Below are 20502 nucleotides of genomic sequence, written 5' to 3'. Positions count from 1 at the left end.
TATTAACTTTACATTCAAACAAATCCACCATACTTCTTTGTGGCATGTAACAGGTATTCCTCAGATGTACGGTGCCTGCTTATTTTATCCTAAATCCAAACACGAGTTGTAGGAACATGGGCACAAATTGTATTCAGCAGCACACACTTCTGCACACACACTTTCTGTGGCTCTCACCTCAGGGTTTCCTCACATCACCCTGCTGTGTGTGTCTGCTCGCTGTATGTGTAATATTGGCTCTTGGCACAGTGACAACAGCTTGTGTACTGTGCAGCAATAATTCTGTCGTTGCCCATAAGGCCATAAGCAGGCTGGGATGAATGACTGTCTATGGAAATACTGCCTTGTTCTTACATAGTGAAATGCTGCATTAGCATAAAAGCTAATATCAGTCGTGCAGAGTGGCAGCTACAGTTGGCGACACGCAAAGCATAACAAGTGTTTGTCAACCTCTGTATGCAAGGATATTAGTGATGGTCACACAGCTATGCTATGTTTTCACAAAAGTTTTCTCTCTCTCTCTCTCTCTCTCTCTCTCTCTCTCTCTCTCTCTCTCTCTCTCTCTCTCTCTCTCTCTCTCTCTCTCTCTCTCATTCACAATCCAAAACAATCCTGTATATATTAACAGGCACTGAAAAAAGATTCACATGCACATCTTCTCAATGGACTTAGCGATGTAAATCCACTGCATTCCTAAGTAGTCATGACTGTGGTTTATCTGATTGACACCTCACACACATTAATGCACAATTACACATGCACACATACACAATTCTACCCTATCTGCTTATGTTTGTGGTCGGAGTCTCTCTTTTTATCTCCATGCAGATTAAAGCTCCACTTGTTGGCTGGCCTGAGTCATTGGCCTTTATTAATTGGTCAACCTTTATCCAATTACTTTCCTCTTTATCTCTTCTCTCAACCGGAGCTGTGCAGAATCCCGAACACTAGCATGCTAAACTGCATGCCCATCCAAAACATGGGCCCAGCCTTCATGCCTCACAGAGCTAACGTTAGCGGATTAGTGCGTCCATCTGCAAGACACGGGGAGAGCGCTGGCTTGCTCACTCTGAGCTGAGAAAGGCCAGAGGGGCAACGGATGGATAAACAGGAAAGGCCTGCAGTGATGAAGGGAAAAATAGAGGAAAGCAAGATGCACGACACAAGTAAACATGTAATCGGAGGAGTGATATTGGTGAATGGCAGGAACAAAGTCTAAGGTCTGCGTATGTCCTCATCTCAGTTTTTGTCGCATGTATTTAATAATATAGGACTATTTTGGGGCTTCTCAGATCTAAGACATTTCGTTTCACTGCATATATTCAGGTAAAACAATGTTTTTTATGAATCAAAAGCTTGGTTCACGCCAGGATGAGCAAAAACAAAGAAACAGCATGACAAAGGGAAAGAGACAAATGCATGAGTAGGAAATTGAAGCGATTGAGAGGGTGGAGGAGTGGGAGAGGCAGCAGGAAAAAAGAAGGTATGCCACGGACTGGCTGACAGGGGCATGTGGACAGAGAGCCCTCTCCTGTCACCTCGTCCGCACAAGAAACCACCAAGCACATGGTTCGCTAGAGAATCCATCATCTGCACTGTCACCCGCACACAAACACACCACAGAAGCACAAATACCATACTTTGTTTTTCACGCGCTAAAGGGTAAACCTCTTGACAGTGACATGCCTGTGCATACACACACATACAGAGTCATTCATCATCCTTCTCATAGCTGCCATTTCCATTAGTTGCGCTCTCAGTGCCCCAACAAGTACAGCTCTTCCTGTAGGCTAGATCTATCCTTCTACTCTCCAGAGTCTGTCTCTCTGTCTTTACCTCATCCCTCACCACTTTGATGCTCATTCAGCCCATCTCTTTCTCATCCTTCTTTTTCTTCACCTTTCCCCTTGGTGTGCAGATTATGTATTAAAGTAAGGAGAAAGCGAGCACAAATATCCCTCTCTTCTTTAACATCTTATGGTTTTGCCTCTTTATCTGCTAGTGTAATGAGAATGGTTTGCCATGCTATCAGTGCCGTGTATGTGCATTCCCATTAATTTAGATCTCAGATGATCCCTTTTCTGCGCTTTTTCCCTTTCTGTGCTTTGGGTTAATCTTGAATACAAATAGCAGTGTTTAACGTAACAGCAAAATGGTCTCTCGTGATAGCAGACGTTTCACTCTCTCCCGCAGAAGAATACAGTAGACAGGATTGCATGGCTCATTTAAGATGTTGATCAAAGGACAAAAGAGTTCACACAGGGCAGAGAGGTGGCTGTTTCTCACATTAAGTAGTTATACAGAAGGCTGAAACATTTTAAGAAGAAGCAGCTCAGTAAAAAAATAATGTCATCACTCTGAATATAATCAACATTTGACAACTGAACGTCAAAAAATTCTCCATCGTGTTTCTTTCAACTTTTTTGCTTTCTTCTGACAATATCTGAGTCTTGTGTTACCATGGCAACACAGAGGATTGGCGTGTTGCAGATGACTTTTTTTTTACCTCCTCTTTTATTTTATGTTGTTATTTTATTTTCTCTTTCTGTATAAACCTTCAGTTTGTTCAACCAAATTACATTTTATGAAATAAGTTCTTTTTGTGACTTCACAGCAAACAAATAGAGAAGTGAAAAGAAAGAAGATCCAAAAGAAAAGGATTTAACAAGCCAACCAAGTAGTAGAAGTGCTGTTTGTTTTTGTGAACAGACTGTGTCAAGCAAAAGAATAGAGGGAAGGAAGTGGATAGACAGCGTAAGCGGGGAGGAAATAAATATAATGAGTGACATTTCCAAATCAAATATGCATGAATCAACAATGCCTCCAATGGCACAACAAACAAATTCTCGAATTAAGGAGCGACCGGGCGGAAAATTGCAGGAGAGGAGTAGGAGTTATTTATTATAAAAACAAAAAAGCTGGAGAGAAGAGAAGGTTAGAATAAAAGAAGGAAGAAACTCTACTTGCTGAATTATTTCTTTACGCTCTATTTTTACTTTACTCTACTCTTAATTTCTTTACTTTATCGTAAAATTACCTGTCCCTTCATTTGTCTAGTTTTCTTGTTTTTTTAGGTTGTTGGAAAAAAAAAATGCCCTTCTTTCTCCTCAATTCCCTCACTCCTTCCTTCTCCTTTCACACCCCTGGAGAGAAAGTGCTATTCTGAGCCAAAGCCACGATGATGCCAGGCAAGGTTTAGGCTGGTTGGGCTCAGCTATGTTAAGATGTGCTTACGTGTTTGTTTTCCTGCAAAGCAAGTCTCAGTCTCACTTGAGCAATCAAGGCAGCGGTTAACTTGATTGAGATTTGTGGATACAACGCTGCCTCAACCCCACCCCCAAGCTCTTTGGCTGTCGCTTTTCCCCATTTCCTCTTCCATCTGGCTCTCCTTTTTCGTTTTATGCTTTACTTTTTGAACAATCCCAATATTGTTTGTTTTGTGTTTGAGTCCAGACAGCGTACTGAGGAAAACCTAAGAATGGTGGGCATTACGTACAAGATATTAACTTTGTTGTGTTTCCTCCAAATGTGGTTAAGTGGTTTAAATTTATGTCCAAATTCCAATTTCAGCCAGAATGTGCGCATTATTGCCTTCATGTAGTCCTGCACTTTATATAAATAGTAATACAGTGTTCACTGGCATCAGTGACAGTAGCTTCTCTATCCCATTCCTCCCGTACATTTGATTTTTGGTGTGTCCTCCAAATCTATTTGACGTGGAAGTTGTCGCTCCAGTGATGAATTTCACTCTTTTACAAATTCAACACCTACTGTTCCTCCTCCTCATGTTCGCTCTCTGCATTGATGGTATCACCGTCCTCCTTGTTCCCTTCAGAATTCACCATCTATGTTTTCTCTATTTGCAACATTGAGCACCCTAAAGCAATGGCTTAACACTAAAAACTGAAAAGAACAGCACTTAGCATACCAGCAACATAATAAAATCAGACTTTGTGCTGTTATGTGTTGGACTGTTGTTGTTTTATAGTTGTGCTAAGCCATCAGTTAATATGCCAGAAAGGTACTGGACCTGGCAAAGAAAACGTCAGTCTTTTGCTTAAAATGTGGCAACTAGGGAGTGCTTGTAGGCAGACAAGTGATTCCGACTACATCTACATTGCTTTGGGTACATTCTAATGGACAATCATGTGACTACAACAGCTTGTTTTTGCATTAACCTCCAGTAGATAGGAAAAACATGTAACTCCCATAGTATTGAGCTTTTCAGGGGGACTGACAATTACAAATCACAGAAACAAGCAAAGAAAGTATTTGCATTGTTTATAGCAAGCATATTACAAGCATATCCAACATAGCTAGAATGTTGGAGTTATGATTTCATCACAGGACAAGCAGGAAACAGTATCAAAGAAGAAGCAAAGCTAACATCTTTGTCCAGCCAGGCAAAGAAGTGAGACTGCTTTTACAAGTGAAATGCAGCACAACTGCCACCACCTGTTTGGCTACAAAGAACGGTTCTACCAGAGGTCCGTTTCCCCACACACGCTGTATACTGCCGATCTCAGCTTTATGTATGCCAGAAGCTGGTTTGGAAAAGCTCTGTTTTAGGGAAGGACAACAGTCCTTTTAGGATGGACAGGCAGCCAAATCAAGAGAGAAAACGTACAGATTTACCAGGCGTATTGTAATTGGCGTCTCGGGTTAGTTTCCTATGTTTGTCTATATGCTATATTTGGCTACCCAACTGCTCCACATATTTACTGTAGAGATATGATATTCAGGTCCTCATCTAATTTGTGGAAACAATGAGGGGGGAAAAAATAGTCTTTTCTGCAAAGTTGACCTATGCCTTTAACCAGCTCAACATCATACAGACATACAGACAGACAGACATACCTACAGTGTAGTATTGCACTGCAGTTGTTTTGGTACCAGACACACTGACTTCTATCTGTTGCCAATTACTCAGAAGTAATGTTAATACTAGACACACTAGACTGCACACTAAACATAAAGACACATGAAAATATGTTTTCTCACACACCTTTAACCAAGTGCATATCCTTATAGCATTCAGCCTACACATGGATTCTTAAAGAGTCACCAAAACATATGCTCTACTTTTCGCTCACACACACACTCATATGCAGCCGCCGACAGCCGGTTATTTGTGATGGAGGTGCGAAGTCCCTGGACCGTGACATTCTGGCACACAGTGTTTGTCCTGGCGTGTATTCAGACACGGAGCAGAACACACACACACACACACACAGACACACACACACACACCCTCTAACTCTCCAGAGAAGGACATCCCACAGACCGTAGGCCAGGGCCGCTTGAGGGGCCTCTCAGAGTGCATGGTTATACATGTGTGTTTGTCTGTACAGCTTTAGCTTGTGTGTATGACTGTCACTGGTTCTTATCAGCCAAAGCACAACCAGCAGCACAGTGCTGCAGGGGGCATGTGGGCGAGAAGGAGGCAGGAGTGGGCAAGTAGATGAATATTATCTACCCTTTTCATTTTTTTGCTTTCTCCTTTCTCTCTCCCAGTGCTTTTATCTGTCAGTAATATCTGTCTTCACTCCTCCCTGTCATCCTGCATATATCTTTCATCCTATGTTTTTCTTTCTTTGTTCCAGATCATTTTTTTCCCTTATCTCTCCCTCTTGTGCCTCATCTGTCACCATACTGAACTTCCCTTTTAATTTCTATCACATTTGGTTGTTTGCTTTTCTATTTATTAGTCAATTCATTTCTTCCCTCTACCTAAGGGCACCATGTAGCTCATCACTGCATAAATGCACAGCGCACACATGTGTTTTCACCTAATATTAAGAGGAAGAACACCTAATCCATATTTAATAAAACAATGTCTGGAATGGGGGCAAATAAATGAGGAAAAGGTTGGAGGTAGGATTGTATGCCCCCCCCATGTAGCTCTCCAGAACAATGCAGCCTTTCCAGTGATGCATGTATATTTCACTTAGGACAAACCAAAGACATACAAAGGTGCTGTAATTGAGACCAGATGTAAACACAGAGAGAAGGGAAGTAAAAAATAAAGAGTAAAACAAAGACAAGGGCACAGAGGCAAGTGGAGAAACTCTGGCAGTAACAAGCGGCAGATTATATTCAGACTGACGCAATTTATTTTCCAAACGCGCTCCGTGGTTGGAAGGAAAAGAGGGAAAGAGAGGGAACATGGAGAGGAAGTGGAGGCGACAGGGTGAAGTAACCACATGCCTCCTTCTTCCAGATGGACCTCTGTTGGACCGTGACCGTCTAGTGTTTAACCCTTGGTTTAGTTTGGTAGCAGTGCATCTCATTTCAAGCGCATTTCAAAACGCTTCTGACAGCCCGCCAACCCTCCCTTTTTGTTTTGTTTTGTTTTGTTTTACTTTCTCAGGAACCTGGATAGGACACTTTCCAAGTTGTCCTCCTCAGGGAAATTAGAGTGGGATTTTATCAGGTGTTCTGGCAAGCTCACTTACACATCCCTCTAATTTAAATGAGAAAATGCAATAAATTGAGGAGGTCTAGGCATTTTTCAAACCTTTCCATATACATAATTCAGCACCGAACTCTTGTTGCGCTGTGTGTGTGTGTGTGTGTGTGTGTGTGTGTGTTTGCTTGCGCGCGCAGATGTTTTCACAGTCAAAAACACAATCATGATCTGTGACACATGTACTGTATGTATCTTCTGTTCTTTTAGTTGCTATTTATAGCCTCATAATTTGAGACTAAAGTGCCCTCAGTTACTCTTACAGCATCCTTGCATCATGTGCATCAGTCCCTTAACAGCAGAAGGCAGGGTGGGTGGGTTGCCCTGGCTGGGAGACACTGTGGAGAGAGCAGCCTGTCATACCCCAAGAAGTGTGCTTAGTAGACAACTATACAAGGACGGAGAAGTTACATTTATGGAAGAGGGGGGAGTAAAGCAAATGCACCTCGCTTTAGTCTTTAGGCAAATTTGAGGGGCACTCGTGGTTTAATTAGCTGTATATGCCACTGAAAAAATGTGAAGCAGTTAGTTGAGCTACTCCCTGGTTAGAAAAAGTGCGAGCTGTAATGTGTTTATTAGGTTTTTTCTCTTCTTGATGTAATCCTGTGCCACCCAGCGAGGCCCACTGATGCAGCAAGTATCAACCCTCCCCAACAAGAACCAACGCTGCACCAATGCGTACACGATCAGGCGAGAGCCTAATGATGAGCTAATATGTAGTACAGATTCACACAAACATGCACACACACTGGAATTTGATGACACGATAGATGCACAAGGGTTTGCAGGGCTTGCATCAGTGTGTTTTAATGTTTGTGCCTTTTCAAGTGTGTGTCAGTCACAGGTCCCGGTGGTTTAATTATTCAGGCTGTATTAAATCTTCATTTCCGCAGCCCTCACAGTCAGCCTGCCTAATGGTGAACACAGATGAATATTGCATTTTCACCATCAACCGTGTGTGTGTGTGTGTGTGTGTGGTTGTGTGTATGAGAAAGAGATAAATGCAGAGTCACTGAGAGAAAGAGTTGTCAGCGGTTGGAGACAGATGAATAACACTGCAAATCGAACTGACGAAAAAACAAACTCAAAGGTGTCGGGAGAGAAGAGACTGTGTGAAAAACACAAACCTCCTGCTGAGATGGAGATGCATACAGAAAGAGAAAGGGAGAGAAAAAAATTCTGTGGCTTGCTGTGCTGTCCAGTCTCACAGGACCGGCTAACTGTCTTTGTCATGTTGGGATTTTCACCATGCTGTTTTAGTAAAGTGCCCCACACTGATTTTTATTCCAACCTCCATTTTGCAGACACAGTTGCACTCCAACGGAAAGCCAAGATGGTCAGCGATCCCCCACATACAAGCTTTGTAGACATGATGACAGACTCTACTAGAGCCACTAGAGTGCTGGCCATCACTGAGGTTTATGCAGTCTAAATGTGGATAGACTGAATTTAATGCCAATTAATGGCGTGATAGCCTTTTAAAAATACAAATCACGTAAAATTTGTTGAAATTTATTCTTCCAGTGGATATTAGTTAGCATTGTTACCCATATCTTAGCGTATCATATAATCTGCAAGGGTCATAAGCACACTTACTCAAGAAATGCAGTTTTATGGTAATTTACATTTTATGTCAATTTTACTTTTACTCACTACAATTCAGATGGAAACATTGTACTTTTTGGTCCACTGCCTTTATTTGACAGCTTTAGTTACTCGTTATTTTTTGCACGTATAAATCTTAAATATAAACATATGAACTAATAAATGACAGTGACATATTATTGTTTCTGTGAATATAGTTTTGTATACGCCTGTATGTCCACCACACTTTACTAACTAAATTCATAATTTTAGTTTGCTGAAATGTGGTGGTGTGTGTTGAGATGAGCCATAGGCAGCAGATAGTGCATCAACATCTGAAATCAAGGTTTGTCTTTGAAAAGCTCAAAAGCACAAGGTTTGATCGCTGCTGACATATCTGGGTTAGAGTGATAACGAGATGCCAGACATCCCCACTCCCCCTTACTCTATGAAAATCCATAAAGAAAGAAGAGAAGATTCTCTGAAAAAATATTCGCATATTTCTGCTTTTTATTGTTTTATAGCATACTGTGTCGTCTATGTTGAGGGGATAAAGCGTGTAGGGTTGGCAGCATGCTTGTAAGTCAAGGGATGAGGGATGAAGATGAAATCAACATGTATGTGTGCCTGCTTGGTACATCAAAGCACAGAGAGTGAGTGTATGTGTGCATGTATGTCGGTAGATTCAGTCAGGCTTCTGCTCTGTGAGGCTTTGATAATCCACAGTGAATAGCATTCATGTCACTTTTTTCCCTGCTTCTCGCGTCTCTCCTTTCGGTTTCCTTCTTTCCTCTGCACTCACTCGCTTTTCCCATTTACTGCTCATCATTCCTTGTCCCTCCATTCCTCCCTGCATCACTACTCTGCTCGAAAACGAAGGGCGTGGGCAGACAATCTCACAGTCCCTTTTAAAAGGTTCAAAGTCCCTTTTCTTTCTCTGCCTCTCTCGCTCCTGCACTGTTCTACATGTTGCTGCCTTATTAAGTTGTTACACTCTATCCTTCCTTCCTTCCTCTCTCCCTCCCTCTCCCACAGTACGCATCTGCTTGGTCACAGAACATCTTTCTGGTATCTGTCTGCTAATGAGCTTGCCTAAGCTTTGAGTGCGGTACACACACACACACACACACACACACACACACACACACACACACACACACACACACACACACACACACACACACACACACACACACATATACATGCCCTGCCATCCTTGTTTGTACCACACCCTGCAGCTTGTGTGGATCCTGATGTTAACCAGTACATGTGTAACCAGTACACATTATAATCGTTTACAATAGACCCAAAAATTTATATACATAGATGCCTTCCTGTTAATCTCAACGGAGCAAACACAAACACTCGATCCAACGCATGGCAGCTGGCCAGCAGGCAAACAGAAGGGAGATAGAGATATGTATTCCTAGCTTTAAATGTGTGATGTATGGCATGTCATTGTGACATCATACATTTATACTAATTACATTTGAGACATTTGAGAATCAGCTTCTATTAACCATATGGTTTTAAATGTTCTAAACACAGAGCAGTTGCATAAAGTTCAAGTAAATTAGAAGAAGCACATGTTACAACGAAATTCTTTCTCCGCATTTAACCTATGCCCCCGGAGAGAGCAGTGGGCACCCTCAGGTGGGCGCCCAGCGAGCTACCACTGAGTGTCTTGCTCAGGGACGCGCCAGGTGGGATTTGATCCCGCAGACTTCTGCATCCAATCGCGCTACTCTATGTTGCTGCTCTACCCATTGAGTTACCAGGCCACTTAATTACTAGCTTCACTAACGTCCTATTCATAAAGACACTCAAATGACTGATGACTGATTTGTCTGTTCAGGGTTACGGAGATCTAGTTGGTATTTCATGTCCGTCCTGTGTCACAAAGCACACAGAAACACACACACACTTTCTCTCTTATTTGTACCAGTGTGCCCTCCTCTGTGACTGTCCATGCCATCTCATCTCTCCCCCAGGCTCCCTGTATCGCTTTACTTCATTATTTAGCATGTTATTTTTTCTCCTCCCTGATCTATAGTCCCCACATCACAGAGGCAGCTAATTAATTATGGATGGACTTCTGAGGGGGGGTGAGGGGTTTAAGAGAGATGGGGGTGCTTTAAAAAAACAACGAGACACCAGCCTCATTACAAATGCGCACTGCTTTTGGAGCTTTATTAATTTATATCTTGTCAGACTACACCAAAGCCTTCAGAACTCTTGGCCTTTTAAATACAGTTATTTATTTATTTATTCAGTATAAAGCATCCTGCTCATGCTTTCCTCTTCATTCACCACCCCACCTACAGTATGTCTTGATTGTAATCTCTCCCCCTCTGCATATTAGCATGAACACACACACACACACAAACACATGCTTGCCTGTCGACCGTGTCATTATCTGCATTTGGCAGATGTTAAAAGGTGTTTTGCTCACCTGCAAGTTGAGATTATCTCAACTGTCTGTTAAGCACATCTTTTTTCCCTCCACCGTTTGGTGTGGAAGAAAGTGTTGTGTTGTACACAATCGGAGCACACTGAAAATTAAGGTTGGAAACATTGTAGAATTACCCTGACATAGAACAACAGCCCCTCTCCTTTTGGGAGTACTCATGGTTGTGTGGCAATCAAAAGCAATATCTGGGTGTTGGCAGTCAGGATCCAATAACATTTAGGTCAAGCATTATAAGAAATAAGTAAATGATGGTGTTGGCTTGTTTGTGTATTTAGAACATACTAAGGTATGGAAATTGAATATATTTGTTTGTACGATATGTATCTAAGTTAATAATCACACTAAACAATAATTTATGTAGATGCACCAGCCTTCAGGAGCAAAGCTAATGGTGATCTTCTAAATCCTCCTGGCTACTTGTCTATGAACAGCAGTTGGAGTTTGGACGCCTGACACACTTTAAAACATTCACAGCGAATCGTGTGTTTTCTCAACTCGTCATCAGCTGTGTGTTTTACAAAAAAGAATTTTCAATTTGGCAAAGCAGTTAAGTGCTACAGAATCCACATCTGTTGGTATTAAAAATGCTTATGAAGACATCTGAATGCAAAGACGGTGATCAAAATCTCAAAATTAGGCAGATGTTTTAGGGCCAAGTTCTGGCATTGAGAAACCATCTGTGGTGTGCATTCCTTCACGCATCCTTACTGCAACATGCACACACACAACCTCTTTAAATCTGAGATGCTTTTCTGTGCAAGAAAAATGTACCTGGTCGGGGGCATTTGACTGAAGAAAAAAAATTTAAAAATTGTTTTTCTGTTAAATCGGACTTTTTACTCATTTCGCTCATCTAGTGTAATACAGAGGCATGTACAGTTACACATGCAGATGCAGTATCTGTTCTTAACTACACACACACACACACACCCTCTATCTTTCTTCGTTCCTTGTTGGGCTTCCTGAAATGAAACGGATGGAGTGTCACATCTGGCCAAGAAAGCCACAGCATCCGTCTTCACAGATGAAATGAAAGCCGAGAACCCAGGAAAAAAAGAGGAAGGAAGAGAGAAAAAAAAGCTCTTCCAGCTTCAAACAAATCCCCCTGGTGAAATATTGTTTCAGTGTACTCTGCACTTTGTAGCCCTAATGCTGGCTTTGAACTGTTTTGGCACCTGTCACAGATACAGATGAAATAGTTTCTCTTTCCCTTTATCCCATTCTCTCTGTATCCCCCTTTTTTCTTCCTTCTCCATCCATCTCTTTCCTAAAACTCCTTTCCATTCTGTTTAAGATGCAGTGTGACCTTGGATTTGAAAAACCAGGGTCTTTGAGGGGTATGATTTCTGAACTGTTGCAACATGTCATCTGTGAACTAGTCCAGCACTGGTTCCCTTCCTGTTGCCTTGCATTACCATTATAGGCAGACCTTGAAATCTTTGATGTGAAGTGCTCGAGTTGTGGACAATTTCCTACAGTACCAGGTTGCCTAACGTTTCAGATTCTTCCCTTACATACAGCAGTTTGTAAAACTATTTTCTATTTCGGCGTTTGGTAACAGCATAGTGCTTGAACTACTCTTCATACTCAGCATACATATTTCTCCTGAGGCCATTATATTCAACCTTCTATTTCAAAATTTTACTGAGCTGTGCCTTGAGATGGCAAAGTAAGCAGTGAAAGTAGGAAAGGGATTCTATAAGGAAAGATCATTGCCTGCGAAAACAACAAGCAGACAGCCAAGCTGACACAAAGTCGATAGACTGATGAATAAAATATTGGTTGGCTGCAGTTTGCGCTACAGGCTATGCTAGTTTCTGACATACTGGCTTCTACAAGGTAGCTTTAGCAGCAGGATGCCGAAGCCCTTTTTTTTTTCGCTCTTGTGGCACCTTGGACGTTGCTTTTGACACGAGCATCCATTTCACTGAGACAGGACTTCAAAAGCCACAAGTGAGAAAGTGTTTCTACTTTCTTCTCTGTCTGCCTCTCTCTCCATCTCTTCGCTCCCTCCATCAAGTATTGTCTGAGGCTCCAGGCAGTCAATTAAGTAGGGTGTTGTCGGGGGGCCTTGGGTACGTACTGCGGATGAAGCTGGATGAATGGAAAAATGAATAGAGAGTGATAAAGAGACAAGGGGAATCAGGCATTCCTCTCTGGCTTCTCACATTCCCAGTCTTTTCTTTTCATGGTTCATTCTTCTGTTTCTCGGTCCAGCTTTTCTTTTCAGCCCTCTCTCCTTCTCCACCCCTCTCTCTGCATATATGTACTTCCTTTCCTCGCAGCAACAGCTATCGGACTTTCCTGTCTCACTTTACTGTGTTCCTAATTAAACCTCCTACTTTTTCTTCCTTCGCTTTCTCTCCACTCTCCACTTCAATTCCCTTCCTTACTCCCTCCTCCTGAGCGATGCATTTTGCCTCCCCACTATTCCTTCCCTTACTCACCTTCTTTCTAGTTCATTATACATAAGGTCTTCTCCCTCCTATAGTATTCCCTTCTCTCATTATGTGTTGTGCATGTGTTTGTGTGTGATCAGAAACACAAGGCCAGGGCTAAGCAGGCTAATGAACAAACTCCGGCATTGTGCTCAGGCCCCAGGGATACACTGTAGCTTCTAATGTACAACAGCTCAGAGTAGAGGAGGGGAAAAAAGAATTCACTGACAGCGAGCCAACTATCTGCTTAAAGAAGAAGCTACAACAAGAGGTGAAGTATAGGGTCTCCGGCGCTCTGTGTGCAGTGAATATTTTACAAGGATCTGGTCAATCTTTTCCTAGCCTGAGCTCTTTTGACTTGTCAAGATGAGTGTGTTGTAATGTACAGCAGCTCTGACTGACCAAGACAACACTGGCAACTCAAGGTGTTTCTACACTCTTATACAGTTTAATACACAGCAGGAAGACTGAAGGTGCTGTTGTATTTCCTTAAATAGTAATTTGTATAAGGAATGTTGAACTTAAATGCTTAAATACCATAGGTGATGTTCTTTTGAAGTTCTCTTTCCCATAGATAAAAATGTCGAGTGAAATATCCAGTTTGCAATCACATGTCTTATTATGTGAGTTACTGTACTTCACAGTGTGTCCAGGTTGTTAAAGTTAAGATTTGCCAGTAGTGATCTGTTTTGTTATCTTTTGAAATGACTAACATTGCACAGTACACTACTGGGTGGGTTAGTCCCACCCAAGCAATGGCTCGTGTTGTATAAGAACTGTTCCCACCTCCTGCTCTTTTTTTCTTTTTTCCCTGCTCTCATTTATAGTGTTCGTGAGTCCTGCATTGCTGCCAAATCATGGTGTGAACACTGTAATGACTTCATTCCTTCCAGTACATGCACACATGCAAATCTAGGAAGCATTACATATTGAGTGGATTGTCTTGTCCTACTCTAGTTCAATAAAGTGAACACATGCAACTACACATAAATAAAACAGTTGTCCTACACATCAGTGTCACACACACACACATACACAAACTCTCACACTCACACACACCACACCCAGTGTTGTGTACACCACTGGGGCAAGTCAGTGGGTGGGCTGTTTCCAGATGATCTAAACAAGATTCTGAGCTCTGGCCAGTATCACTGACTAATGTGCACACAGAGACAAACAAATACAAATTTCATGAGCTAATTACTCCAATTTACACATGGACTGAGAAATCCCTTAACACAGGTAATTGGGGGACGCGGTGAGTAGGTAACCTGGTGTCCACATATATATGCAGCAGATGGTAATTTCCTCTACCCCAGACTTAATGGGATCGCTGACATTGCTTCCTAACTTTTTGTTTTTGCTGTGCATATGTCAGAGCTGACTGACAATGCAGTGAGATAAAGACAGACAGACACAATGGAAATGGATGACATATTACCTGTTAGCTTCAGTTGAAGTTGGACTTTTGTTTAAAAACAAGAATTGTTTGCTCCGTTTTTAGGTCTCTCTTAACATGCAACCCCTCCACTCTGCTCCTGGTCTTTTGTCCCTCATGTAAAACGCTGATTAGAAACCTGGTTTCATGTGTACATTGCAGAGAAATCTGTGTTTTCCAGTGGAAATAATGTATTTTTTTATCCCCTAGCCCAGTTATGAAACCTGGTTTCTTGTTTACATGACTGGTAAGAAATCACCGAACAGAAGAAAGCTGCAATGGGGTTACTTAAGTGCATGTGAACAAAATGTTGGACATAATACACTGGAGTCTGCGTAACAATGCAGCACTGTCGTGATCCAAATAGTTTTGTTGGGTGGATAATCTTTTGTGAACTTTCATATTAAAAGCTCTTTTGCTTGTTATGCAGCATTTATATCTGTTGCAAGGCCAGTTGAAATGTTACACAAGTCTGTAGCACATGTGCATTACAACACATTGTTTCTCAAATGAAGTCAAATATAACCCATGGCTTGCTGGCTTTTCTTTTTTTCTCTTATTAACAAAAAAGTGATTTGTTTCAGCATCCCTTCTTTTATCTTAGAATACACAGACCTTCTTCAATAGCTGTTTCCATTGGAAAGAAATGTTAAGGGGGCCTGGTGACTGAGTGGTCGAGCATTGGGTTTGGATGCAGAAGGCTGTTGGTTCGAATCCCTCCACATCACGTGCGGCCCCTGCCCAGACACCAAGGGCCCGGGCCCTGAAATAAAGGAACGGATGTGGCAGGAAGGGCATCCCATGTAAAAACTCATGCTAAATCATGTGGCGACCCCGAAAGGGACAAGCTGAAAGCTGTTGATCTATTGGAAGGAAATGTTAAAGTATATTTTTCCTTATGTCTATGCAGGACTGCCCCCAGATTCTGCCCTCCACCCAGATTTACATCCCTGTGGGGGTGACCAAGCCGATTACCTTAGCAGCCAGGAACCTGCCCCAGCCCCAGTCTGGACAGAGAAACTATGAGTGTGTTTTCCACATTCAGGGGGAGACCTACAGTGTCCCTGCCCTACGCTTCAACAGCACCTCAATCCAGTGCCAGAAAACAGCGGTGAGTATGAAGTCATAAAAAAGAGGATTTGGGAAGTAACCTGGTCTTGCGCACTTTTCTGTTATTTGCTGTTTGGTTATGAGGGGAAGTTAGTCAATGTTTTTTGTATCAAGAGAAGTCTTTTTAAAGATGCAATAATGGATCAGGTAAAAACTGTGGATGCCATTTAGTTTAGATTATGACAAAATTCACTCAACACTCATTATTAAGTGTAGCTTTGAAAAAGACAAAAACTACTTGAAAACAAAGCAGAAATTATCCTTCAATTTAATTTATACACCAAGTGTAGTCATTTAGCACTGTTGCTTTTGACCTTATGATGCTACTCATGACAGCATTGGCACCGTCAAGGTCTATGGCCACTATGGACACTAAGAAGCTCATTGTCTTGATATATCACCAAGCACTACTTGATTTACAGATAAATGGCCCAATGCTGATCTCTCACACTGAGCTAATGGAGTAATCAGAGCACATAGATACTGACAACAAGAGATCAGATTTGAAATAACACACACATAAATAAGTCATTCTTATTCTCGCTGCTAGCCTAAATCATAATATATTATTTTAGTTACAGAGATACATCATTTCTATCATTGACTGAATGGTCAACCAGAGTTTGTTCTGTTCCTCCAGGATTTTTATAATGTTTTTGTGCTTTTAGCTGGTAGGGATGAAGGACGTGTCGGATTAAAGTGTTCTCAAGGATGTTTGGATGTTGTTTTTTTTCTAATAAGAGTGTTTTTTTTTTGTACATTGAGGATTTACAGGTAGTGCTGTTTGTGCATGTGGCTCCAAGTCTGTTTTGTGTTTTGAAATATGGTTGTGTATGTGTGTGCGAGGCTTCAAACTAGTGTGACAGATAAGAGGTAGCTAGCGACGCGCTTCACTGAGGCTGAAAATGTGAAGAGGAAGTCTGTCTCTGAACCTAGTTGGGAGCGGATTGATCATGTTTACACCTCAACTCTATACCTCTCCGTCTCCCTCCATCTCTCTGCCTGTGGAGCTCATCTTTCTCTGTGCCTCTCTCTCTCTCTCTCTCTCTCTCTCTCTCTCTCTCTCTCTCTCTCTCTCTCTCTCTCTCTCTCTCTCTCTCTCTCTCTCTCTCTCTCTCTCTCTCTCTCTCTCTCTCTCTCTCTCTCTCTCTCTCTCTCTCTGTGTGTGTGTGTCTCTCTTTTTCTGTCTCTCTGTCTCATCTGTCATACTTTCTTTCTGCCATTCCCTTCTTTCTTCACTGCTTCCTCTTCGACTGTCATGCAGTCTCTTCCACTGCTTTCTTCTGTCCCTGCCAGTTTCTATCTTGAGACATTATGCAATGAAGCAACACTGCGACAAAGTGAGAGCTCGTGCTGTTAATTTTGGAATAAATAAGGGCGAGGCAGCTGTCACCACAACATGTTGCATATGTAAGAGAATATTTGACTGTCATGGCAGGCTAAGGAGCTTTACCACCTTGAAAAACTTTAGCTCATGTCTACATGCTACACCTCGTCCTAAAAGTCAAATATTTATTGAGTCATTGCAGAAGCACATACAGCAAGCATAGGACAGATTTTGAGTCTGTCTGTATTGACAGGCGGTCTTCAGGTGCCGACACATGCTAGTCAGTTGTTTGTGAAGGCTCTGCTAATTAGCTAGTGACAGGGTTGTCTCTCCACAGAGATCTCTGTTTATTGACTGTTTATTGTAGCTGCAGGACCGAGCAGCACTAATCAGCAGCAAAGACTCGCTCAAGCCAAAAGCAGAATTTCTCCATCTGATGTCCACAAATCAGACATGCTACCAGCAATTAGCCTTGGGCTGTCAGCGCTTAGCTCTTGTTAGCAATTAGCTGGGCCAACTTGACTGCACGGTCAGATATTGATGCAGTGCGTTCGTCACATCTGCATGAGGCCATAATTGGATTCAGTATATGAAAAAGGTGCCAGCTGCATGAACTTGCCATTAAGACACAATTCACCCAGGCCTGAGCTTATGAGTATAATTATGTGTCATGAATTATTACGATGACACTCTTATTATAGCTCTGGTGCATTATTTCAAAAGAATGAGGGACTTAAATATTAGTTTATCCATTTATAGACCTTCATGGCTCTACTTTTATGTGCAGCCCTCCATGTTTGTTCCTGGTTTGACAGTGTTCAGAACCAACTCAATGAATCTTGTATGAATGTGCAGTAGGAATAGACTTCATCTGTTACGCTGCAGACACATAACTGCTTCACTTTGTAGGCACAAAGCTGTGAGGATTGGGGTTAATCAGTTTCTGCACGTGTGTGCATGTGCATCCTTCAATATGCCTAAGGCTATGGATCCCAGGATAGCTGTGTGTTTGTGCAATTTCGGTTATACCACTGCAGGAAGACCATTTAGGGGGGGGGGGGATAAACACAGGGGTGCTAATCTACAGTTTTGTCTAGTTTTTTAGTTTCACATGAGAGTTTATTACTATGTCCAATGGACACACTTACTCACTTGTAGGTTTGGCCAGAACAGAGACAGTAGCAGAGACAAAGATTCCTGTTAAACAAAAAAAAAGAGGCCTGACTGGGTAAGAGAGGACAAGACAGAGGAAAGAGTACATGTAAGGGAGCAGAGGAAAGAGACGAGGATTAAGGTAGAGTTGGGGGTGAAGTAATACTAGATAGCAGAGAAAAATGGTAAAAAATGGAAATGAAATTGGAGCGTAGTAGACAATTTCAGATGAGAAGAAAGGAGAGAAGTAATGGTGGAGTGAGAGTGTGAGAGAGAAAATCAGCTCAAAAGTCTCCCTTAAGGCCAAAACTCATTCTTCTCTTTTTCATACAATATCAACACACTATCCAAAAGAAGATGGCTATCCACAGGATATCAGAATGTCCACAGTCAGATCATGTTTTAACTTCTGTTTCCCATACTCTACTCCTATTACAGTGAACGTAATGACTCAATAATCCTATATAGTATCTTCTAGCAGAAGGCTGCCAATAACCCACTGTCTAGGTGACACACATGATATATAATAGTGTAATTCCAGCTCCATTCTGCCTATGTTCGGTATTGACTATCCATTTCTGCTTATAGGGAAAAACATTGGTGCTATGAAATTTCCGTGTATGGTTGAACCATTTCAATCATATGAGGGATAATGGTTTTGTAAAAAATGCTCAAGCTCTATTTTTCTGTGTATTGAACCTCGGAATGAGTTAGAATGTGAAGTAATGGTGTGTAACACACTTTCTTTCCCTTTCTCACTTTTGAAGTTGGGTACTCAGCCAAACATAATCTAACATTTTTGGAACCTGCAAAAGTTGATGAAATGGCAGATTGTCCAAGGTCCTATAGCAAGTTAATTGGAGAAAAACAGTTGTAATTTCCCAAAAACAAGAGTCCTCTCAATATTTCCTGGTGCCAAACAAGCCCACATTACCACTGACACATACGGAGCCATCCGCCAGGCCTTATGGTAGCACTGGACGCCGGTCAGCAGCAACCAAAACAACAAGCCGGTTTTCGGCTCTTCTCCAGTTTTCTGACCCAACTCAGCATCCTGGTGTGTGTGGGGCAATCAGAGGTTGAGATGAGTGTGCCGGGGCCTATAGGATGCAGAGCTGTGGGCTGGGAAGTTGTGCTCAGAGTATCAGAGGGTTCATGGGATTGAATAAACACATGTACACACAAAGCCTGCAAATACAAACAACCACAGTCTGGGGTCAGTGAGGCTGATGGAGCACAGCTGGGCATTGTCTGAAGGCCGATGTTGAGAGAAGAGGTTTGACGGGTTTTTCTTTCTCTGGTCCTCTGTCTCCATCTTTTCTTAGCCTTTTGCCTATTTGTACTTCAGTGTCTCCATTTTGCCCTCTTCTTCTACTCTTTATCCTTCTTTGTTGTTTCTCCCTGGAGGGCAGGAATGAGAGGGCCGATAATATCTGCGCAGGCCTTACACCATTACTTTCCGTCTGATAAACCACTCGGCCACTCCATCACCCTCTTTCACTCAGTCCTTCACCAGAGAGGGGGGAAAAAAGAAGCAGACACAGGAACAGGAGGAGAAAATCTAGTTTGGGATAGGATGTGTGTCTGTTTTTTATTCGTCTGTGTGTGAGGAGAGCAGCTGTTTGTTAAAGGAGAGATGGGAAGTATCAGGGGTCCTGATGGCATCTAATTAAGGCAGATAAAATGATGATGAATTGCAGTGGAGCAGCAGAGACGGACGCTCCTGTGTGTGTCCATTAGCTCACAAATACACACACCACACAGCCATACAGATTTTTTTTTTTTTTTTTTTTGAGAGAAGGAAGGCAAGGGAAATAGGGAAGAAAGGCAAGTAAGTTTAGAGGTAATAGAAAGAGATGGAGCAATGTGAAAGATGAGGGGAAAGAGGAGGAGTGCAATGAGACGATATAGAGGGAGCATTTGGAGGAGAAGGAGGACAAATAGTGTGCTTTCTTCCGATGGGAAATAAGAGCAGAGTGGCAGGCAAGAAAGATGGATATATAGATGAATGGGTGGATGAATAGACCAAATAGAGTTCTAGAGAAGGGGCCAAACATGTCCGCAGGGAGAGCAGTTAACACAAACCGCACTGGTCTAATGGTGTCGCACACACCTAGTGCCTGTGTGCGCGAATAAGGGACATGAGGCAGGGTGCAGATACGAACTCAGGTCTTGTTCTCTGAGTTTCTGGGATTTGTGGGATTTTTTAAAAGTGCAACTGAGTGTTAAACCTCCAAATTGTATGGAAAACTTTTCTTTTCCTCTTAAATACATCCATATAAATTCATACACATGCACACAGTGATAAACGTAGCAGAGACGAGGCTAATGAGGGCCTTGCCGCTGGTCGGTGGAAGGTAGGCTCAGCAGAGCATGGTACAGCGTGGTCTGGCATGGCCTGGCACAGCTTAATGAGATATAAACACTAGATCTGCCACCGCAGTCAGCCACAGCACACACTGACACTGCTTTAATTGGCCTGCAGCATGTGTGTATATGTGTTGAGTGTGCGGGTGG

General features: G+C 42.2%; 1 protein-coding gene across 3 annotated transcripts in view; it reads left to right on the top strand.

Annotated features, from left to right (window-relative positions):
- Nucleotides 1-20502, top strand: part of LOC137127310 (plexin-A1-like) — a 175857-nt gene that overhangs the window by 106087 nt on the left and 49268 nt on the right. For all 3 annotated transcript variants that reach the window (XM_067504146.1, XM_067504148.1, XM_067504147.1), the window contains exon 10: nt 15307-15507. In XM_067504146.1, the coding sequence (XP_067360247.1) occupies nt 15307-15507 (201 nt within the window). The remainder of the gene's footprint in view (nt 1-15306; nt 15508-20502) is intronic.

The sequence above is a fragment of the Channa argus genome, chromosome 5 (assembly GCF_033026475.1).
Source record: "Channa argus isolate prfri chromosome 5, Channa argus male v1.0, whole genome shotgun sequence".
Taxonomy (NCBI): Eukaryota; Metazoa; Chordata; class Actinopteri; order Anabantiformes; family Channidae; genus Channa; species Channa argus.
The sequence above is the reverse complement of the archived record's forward strand: the minus strand, read 5'-3'. Positions and strand labels throughout refer to the sequence as shown.